Source organism: Mycteria americana, chromosome 3, assembly GCF_035582795.1.
Source record: "Mycteria americana isolate JAX WOST 10 ecotype Jacksonville Zoo and Gardens chromosome 3, USCA_MyAme_1.0, whole genome shotgun sequence".
Taxonomy (NCBI): Eukaryota; Metazoa; Chordata; class Aves; order Ciconiiformes; family Ciconiidae; genus Mycteria; species Mycteria americana.
Genome location: NC_134367.1, coordinates 90,309,153 through 90,317,453, shown reverse-complemented (window position 1 = coordinate 90,317,453; position 8,301 = coordinate 90,309,153). Strand labels below are relative to the sequence as shown.

General features: G+C 41.5%; 1 protein-coding gene across 1 annotated transcript in view; it reads left to right on the top strand.

The window, feature by feature from the left end:
* The first annotated feature begins 836 nt into the window (after positions 1-836).
* LOC142407561 (protein ELYS-like) overlaps positions 837-8,301 on the top strand; it is a 52,239-nt gene continuing 44,774 nt past the window's right edge. The window contains exons 1-4 of the mRNA XM_075497183.1: positions 837-957; positions 2,174-2,427; positions 6,069-6,249; positions 6,888-7,095. Of these exons, the coding sequence (XP_075353298.1) occupies positions 837-957; positions 2,174-2,427; positions 6,069-6,249; positions 6,888-7,095 (764 nt within the window). The remainder of the gene's footprint in view (positions 958-2,173; positions 2,428-6,068; positions 6,250-6,887; positions 7,096-8,301) is intronic.

The window sequence follows — 8,301 nt, the reverse complement described above, 5'->3', positions numbered from 1 at the left end:
ACTTGAAATGTAGTGGATTCCAATGCCCAGGCTTTGGAGCATAATCTTTCTCCATGGGAGTACAATGGATATAAATTGTATTTGTTTATAAACATTGCCCTTTCATAACTTTGTATTGCTCCCAGAGTCTAGTCTTCAAAACTAGCGGTGACCTGCTGTACTGTAAGGAAAATGGGTTCTTAGTGCACGCGGGAAGAAACAATCCTAAAAGTTTATTTGCAGGAGAACACGTATGGTCGAGATAATGCAAGACGCTTTGTGCGCACGTTTAAGTGGCTGGCTGTACTGGTTTGTAGCATAGGGCAAGGGTTGTGTTTGGTGCCTGAGTTGGTCAGCATGTGTAACACCCAGGAAGAGTGAACTACGTAGAATATCTTCCTTTTGAGACCTCGTGAAGAAAGCAGTGCTTTGCTCATGTGGTCCCATTCACTGACAATGAGTAATAAAGTATAGAATCAAGGGAAGGAAGAAATGGAAACTTCCACCTGTTACTGAGAAGCTTTCTAATAGATGATTTTTCTCAGATCGCATCTTACTAACCTGTGTGAGTAGACTCGAACTCAGTGTACTGGTTTTGTTCCTGCTCTTTCTCTTGTCAATACCTCTGTGTCGCTTTTTGTTGGTGATCTCGTAGGCATCAGAAAAGCACAGGATTGTCTTTTTGCTCTGCTGCGAGATCAAAACCTGTCCTGAGTGCCATTTTTGTAAGGGAAAGAGCCACAGGAGATGTATAGGAGATTATCCAGTGCACACTGATGAAACTTCTGCCAATCTCAAAAATATTTATGGCCGACATGAGTCTATTTTTGCATTTTTTTCTTTATTCACAGGGAAGAATGGGAGACCTAGCAGCTCAGGTGACGAGCAGCCTGCTGCAGTTTCCAGAGGTGACTCTTCAGGCCCTTGGGGAAGATGGGATAACCCTAGATTCTCTGCTGTGCGGGAAGTTTTCTGGAGGTGAGCATTTTCCCTTAAATCTGGTCTTGGTATAAAGTTGTTATGCCTGGAGGTTACCTGAAGCATAGGGTCGTAGTATCAACTGTGTCGGGTTGGTGCTGTCAAGAGGCATCGGGTTTTGAGAGAACAAAAAGGATGTTGTAACTATTAAACCCGCTAATATTAAAACATTGGTATAGTAAAACTTTGACATTACAAGAACCCGCACCGATCTTGTGCTATTCAAATAGTTTCCTGAAACATGCGGAGTCAGTGAGCCCTCCTCAATTTCTAATTAAATAAAAGGCAGTTTTCAAAAAAGTAATGGTGTTGTTTGGGGCCGGATTGATTTGCAGCAGCTCAAGCTCTATGCCCATCATCACATCACATGCAGAAATAGTTCTTCTACAGTGTTACAGAGGCAAAATGCCCTGCTTTTTCTTTTCTTGTCTGAATAAAAACAGAAGGAAGAGGATAGCACTGTTAAGCGCTGCATTCCAAAGTATTTAATAGGATGCAGCTGAGTAGCCAGTGAGAGCTGCTGAAAGTGGCTAAGCAGATGAGGTAGTTGACTTTCTAGGTGCTCTGCAAGTAGAGCTGGGTGCCTATCTGGATGTCTAGGCTTCTGTTAAGACCAGCTAGAATCTATCTGCCTGACTGTAAGTGTGGTAACTGAGCTAATACTTGCCTCGAGTCTGAAGTCGTTCAGCGAAAGAAAATGTGTTAAATTCTTCCTGTGCTCAGCACGTGCCAAAGTTTCAGCTTACTAACGCAGTGCCCGCTTTAAGATAATTTCTTGTTGAAGTCCAAATCCCTGCCCCAAGTAGGCATGTGTCAAGTAAAATTGCTAAACTAGAAAAGAATTGCTTAGATTTGTTACATTTCAAGTATGCTTTAAGACTTGTATTCCCCTATGTGTTTAGATGGTTTAGAGCAAAACCCAGCGGAATATGGTATCAAGACTGTAGATCAATGCATTGTAATCTTTACCCCAAACAATCCAAATTCTTCGGTGCAGGAATGACGAGTTAAATGCAGAATACTAAGGTGGTTAATTTTAAGATGTGTTGCTTGAGGATTTCAATGGGTGGCTTTAAATAATTGACCCGAATTAGGTAAGCCGGTCTTCCTCTGTTAGGCACTTTTATTGCAGGAAAGGGGCAGTGACTGTGATTTTTCAGTTGTTTTCAAGCCTCTGTTGGAACTTTGCTTTAGTCAGCTTTCTTTTCTCTTGCAGGGAGAAATGGCCTAGCATGGTTGGCGTGTGGTCCTCAACTTGAGGTAGTGAACTCTGTGACAGGAGAGCGGCTCTCTGCGTACCGTTTCAGTGGAGTAAATGAGCAGCCTCCCACTGTTCGTGTGGTAAAGGAGTTTTCCTGGCAGAAGAGAACGGGACTGCTGGTTGGGTTGGAAGAAGCAGAGGGAAGTGTTCTCTGTCTGTACGACCTTGGAATATCAAGAGTGGTTAAAGCAGTTGTTCTTCCAGGAAGGGTACGTACCTGTTAATGGGCGAAATGAAGCTTTAATGTTGTTTGGTGCTGCATACTCCTGTTTCAGGAAAAGCGTTGGAGCGCCTCTTTGTAGGAGGTATGTTTTCTATATTGCTTGAACATACTGTCACTTCAGAGTATCCAGTCAAGAGCGGCTTGATGTAAAATCTTGGGCTGAACGGTACCGTTCGCGCTTGAGTTTACTGACAGTAAACCAAGTTTTTGGGTTTCATTGTAGAGCGCATCGTTACCTAATTCTCCACTTCCACAAAAAGGCATGGAAAGCTATCTTCTTATGGCCAGAGTGAAAAAGAAAAAAAAAACCCCTCTTTCAAGGGTCTGTAACGTACATTTCCTAAACGGTTCATTTCTGTCAGAAAGACTGTCCTTAAAATATCTCAGGCTTCCCCAGCTGTAGTGTAGATGACTTGGGCACATTCCCATGAATGTCAGACTAGCAAGCAGGTGTGACTTGAGAGCAGAAGACATTTTTGTGTTGACTTAGGATAGGAGAAAAGAGCCTTTAGTGAGTTACCTGACAGACTGTTGAAAGATGGACTTTCCGTCTGAAGTCCTGGAATCTCTGCTTATTGAAAATTGTGTTTGTGTTGGTGGGATACGCTGGGGTAATGTTACTAAGTTTTTCTGTCTTCTATAACCCGTAAACTCCAATGATGTCATGTGCCCTAGTCACGTGATCTTAATGTGAACAAGAATGGGCGTAAGTTAATAGACCATCAAGACTCCCTACATTTTTATCATGTTGGAGTCTGCAACAAATAAATACTTACTTATTACTCAGCTTTCCATAAGGTGATTTGGTTTGACTTGCTAGAATACAGGTGGAGTTTTGTTTGTTTGGAATGCTACAGTGTGATTAGTAGTAGTAAGCATTTGTATTGTGGTAATTTCTAAAGATGTGCGTTGGGCTGGTGCTCCACTGTGTTAGCTTGCCTATCATGCTGATAAATCTTAGAGTTTTAGATGGAAAGGCAAGCTGTGTGCTGTCATAAGCGCGTAATCAGTAAGTAAATCATGTTTGTGAAAAATGACGTAGCTTTGTTAAGTTTTATTTCTTAAATCTAAGTAAGCTGGGACTAGGAAAAGGAAAGGTCAAGAAGGATCGTGTCACATATTGCCTCTGCGTCTACAGAAGTGATTTGAAATAGAATGTCGTTTTAACTCTCGGTTGTATTAGGGAGTTTTTCCTCAGCACAAAAAAAGGGGTTGAGGAGAACATGTGAAGAAGCCTTGGGGGGAAAAGTTGGCTGTTGTGTGATAAAGGTTATGAATTTTGGAATAAGGGCAAAGCTTATCTGAAGTTTTGCTCTTGTGCCCTGAATGCTCTTGATTACAAGCATGTTTGGTCTGTTGCTTTTGTTGTGCTTCCTGTCTTCTTGCTGTTAGATTAGTTAGATCAGCGTAGACAGGACCCAGGTATTGCGAGTTGGACTGTTAACTTCTAAGTTGTGAGCGGGAGTAAGGGTAAGCAAAACCAAGCCACTTGGCCACTGTCCATGTGTTTTGGGTTTATTCTGTACCTCATACTTGCATATTATGTAGTGTATCATTTGGGGTTTTAATCTGCCTGAATGTTCCTCTGTGTTTCACACGGATTCTTTTTAAAAGTAAAATGCAGATGGGTTCTTGACATCACTTTCTGCCGTTTTTGTCATTACTGTTTTAAGGCTTTAATGAGCACCTGCCTTTCCAGACTATTTTCCGTGTGGGTGTATCTTCTGTGGACAATGAAGTTGTACAGGTTAACACTAACTTAGAGTGACTCTGGTCCAAGGTGTCAAGCCATTAGTGTATTAATACAGGGTATTTATAGTGACTGTATGACTGCCTTTTAGCGTAAGGGTAGATGTGTAGTCATTCAGAGGGTAAAGGAATGAGTTAAAAAACCCAAACTGACAAGCTTAGAAAGCATTTTGGCATAACTTTTTTTCGTGGGAGCATCTCTACTTGCCCTCTGGATGTGCATGTGAACTGCATCAGAAAACTGAAAATGTTAATGGAGTATTATTTGAATGGGATTCTTGTGAAAGCCAATCTGAATGTAAAACATTAATTATTTTAAATTGGTTTATACTGGTTGTATGTTTCGGAACTACGGAACGGTCTTTTCCCAATTTTTCCTGGTTTGTATGAGGCAGAAGGGTAGCATTCAGATTCAGTGAGCTGAGAAAAGTTTTCTTTGTTCATTCCCGGAATGAGTTGGCAGTAGTCTAGGAGAATATGCACTGGCTTTTCATAGCGCAGTGGAAAAATAGGCAGCGCCAGGAGCTTCTACATGGAAAACTGAAGTGTTAAAACCGGGAAACATTGTCGGAAGAGTGCATGCAAAAATGGAAAAGATTCATTTGGAGCCAGTCGTACAACGAAAAAAATCTTCAAAGAAAAAGAAGTTAGAAGCAACGCTTGAACTTTGGCTAATTCTGCAGTGAGATATGTACAGCATTTCTGCTTTCCTCCTAACAGTCATCAAGACTTGGAGCAGCAAAAATTTGCGTAGTCAAAACGCTTTTGACAGTCCTTCGAGTAGCAGAGGAGATTGGAAATTTAATTTGATTTCTAGGAAATCTGAAACAAAATAAAGTTGTCTGAATTGCTGTAGGTACTTCTAAGATTAGAATTCTTGAGACCAAGACGAAAGGTAAATTCTGTAGCAGACTGCCAGGCAGTGTAGTCATAGCAAGTGCTTGGTCTGGGAGAGGAGAAAACTTTGAGGCTTAAAAAATACATAAACAAAGTGGACGACCTTGTGATGCTCACTTCTTGGTTTTATTTTCCTGTAAAACTTTGTTGTTGATGTAAAGCTTCCTGTTTTCATTGTGTTGCATGTTGCAAGAAGGCTAAAGGGTGGCCTGTGTTCTTTTGCTGTATAGCTTTAGTGCAGGAGTCTTCATGTGCTTGTATCTCTGCTACAGCAGTCCGTATTGCCCTGGGATGTGTTGCAGGTGCTGAAAGGTCTGTCTTAATAAAGACCTTGTAATCAAGTTGCATGCAGACTGCTTTGCATGTTCAAGAGCAGTGTGCGCTTCTTCCTTAGCTGGAGTCAGCTTTTTATCTACCGAGCTGCCATTGTTTTCGGCTGGCTTTTTAAATCTTTGTTAACATTCATAAAAGTGCTGGTGTGCGCTTAAAACTTTTTTTACTTTGTCTGGTTGTTAGTTTTATTTGAAATGAGGACTAGCGTAATTTTTACTAAGCTCCTATCTCCCTTCAACGCTTCGTAGAACTGTTTCATTCCCATGGAACTGGTGTGTCTACCGTGCACCTTGGCCGCTGCCTCGTCTGACTTAGAGCCCTGATTTATGCCAATAGCTGTTTGGCAAAGAAGGCATAGACTGTATCACAGTGCTGATGGGCTGTGAGCGGTGGGAGAACTTGAAGTTGACGTTAGTTCACTTAAATAACTGTAGGAAATCTAGGAAATGGGAGGCAGTAACAGATTTTTGTACAGGGCTTTTTTTTTTTCTTTTTTCTTGATAGAATTGGAAGCAATGCTTTGTTTTTAAGCCTTATGACCCTGTATTAACTTTCTTGTTTCTGATGGGCTAATTCTGGCTTCCCTTTTGAGTGATTTCTATCTAGCTTGTCAAACAGCTTAAATATTAACTTGTAGCTTTCCTGCAGGTAACGGCTATAGAAGCCATAACTAATCACGGCGGAGCCAGTGTGAGCACTCGGCACCTACATCAGAGTCTGCGATGGCTCTTTGGAGTGGCAGCAGTGGCTACAGATGTTGGTCATCTCCTTCTGGTTGACCTTTGTTTGGATGATTTGTCCTGCAGTCAGAATGAAACAGAACCATTGTGTAAGCTTGCAGTTTTGATACTTTAATTTAAAAGTAAGAAAACTTGTGTCTTTTAAAGAAACAATCCGCATCCCGCTTTGAAGATACTAGTGCGCAGACATTTATGACTACGGATGACAGGTGGCGGTTTGACATCGTATAGTCCTGAACTGATTAAAACTGGGAGAGGCTTAATAGTCCTTCTAATGTTATAAATGCCTCCCACCCACCAAGATCCCCATGTCGCTGTGATTCTTGCCAGTGGGGTGCCATGCATTTGGATGAATGAAATCTCTAATTTGTGTATTCAGATGGCATACACTGTTTTGGCTATTACAACAGTGGCTTGAGGAGTTGATGCCACTTCAAATAGCTTCATCATGAGGCCCAACCTCCTGATTGAGGGAGTGCAAGGAGAATTTGTCTATGAAGGTCACACTTGTACCTGGTTTGGAACTACGAGTGAGAAAACCTGTCCAGTCAGAGAGTTCTGATGTTCTTTGAATTTGTGCAAAGTGGAAATAGCAAAAAAAGTGTTGCATAAATGGGTATTTTGCCTGGGACGGTAGAATTAGATTATACCTGTTGTCACGTCAGTGTTTAAAATGCAACCTAAATGGCATAACGCATTCATTTACCACGTGGTTTTGTGTGTGTAGATCTGGAAGTTGCCACTACAATTCCTGCTGAAGTTCCACAAAGAAGAGAAACTGTGACCAGAGAAGGGAGACATCTCTGTTTTCAATTACAAAGTCCTTCAGGAACAGCAGTATCAACCCTGTGCTACATAAGCAGAAGCAATCAGCTCGTTGTGGGTTTTTCAGATGGCTACCTGTCGCTATGGAATATGAAAACTTTGAAGAGGGAGTAAGTAGGCCTTTGCACTTGGCCACGCCTGGAGGTGCAGGGCTCTCCATTTTTTGCTTAAGGACGAATGTGAATTTAAAGAGAACTTTTTCAGGGATGGAAATGTTGAGTATAAGCTTGGAATGTGTAGAAATCCTCTTCTGAAATAACTCCTAAGTCATAGATGGATTAAGTGGACCGCCTTCTCCCCAGTGGACTAGGATTGTTTTCCTTACAGTGCCTGTGGATGGAGGAGTTGTGGAAAGCATGCTGCTTTGGGTTATGTCAAGCAGTTAGGATGTGATGGAGCTGAGTTCTGTAAGACACTTTGTTCCATCAGTAGTGGTCAGTGAAAGCAGGAAGTGTGTGTATTTCCATGAAACAGATTTTAAAAATTATTTTTCAGAACCAGTTCCTGCAATTAGGGCATACATTGAAAGGTTTAAGGTTGTTAATAATGTGATTTTGGCGATAAGATTCTTTAAAGTGTCCTGGATGAAACTAGTGAGACATGCAAAATGCATAGCTGATCTGTGCCTGAGCAGATATTCTTTCCTACATTTCAGCCTTGACCGAAATAGGGGATTGAGCCATTGCAAGGCAACGATGCGTGTGACTGAAAGTTTGCTTGGAGCACTTGGAGATGAGAATAAGGGACATGTAAATTTATAAGCCATGGAAAAACTAAGAGATGATTTTAAATCTGCCAAAGAGCAATCTCACGTGGAATATTTGACCAAATTCAGACAGGGATTCACCTAAGCAAATCTGCAGTGACTCACCAGAACCTATTGGGTGCATAAACAGAGAGTGGAGGAATAATTAGGTGGCAAGAATGGATTGTGAAGGTGCAAATAAGGTTCAGAAGTCTGGGAGAAAAATGCTTTACATGGTGCAAGCAAAGAAACGAGAAACAACTCCTGTTTGGCGCTGTTTTAAATTTGTTCAGAAGAGATGCTGCATTTTCAGTTCCATATTGAAGTAGGCTACAACAGTAGGAACAACCTTTTGCCTGGCAGCTGAAGTAATCATGTATGTTGTTGTTCCTCCTCCTCAGGCAGAGGAGGAGATAAACCCAGGTTATTGCATTTGATGGAGAGTAATTTCCTCACCTCTTGACTGTTGCGTAAAAAGTAGTCGCTTCCTTGACTCGCTTGTTTGAGACGGAAGTATGACCTCCTGTACTTTGAGGATAAGCACGTAAGGTGCTCTTTTCTCAGAAGATGC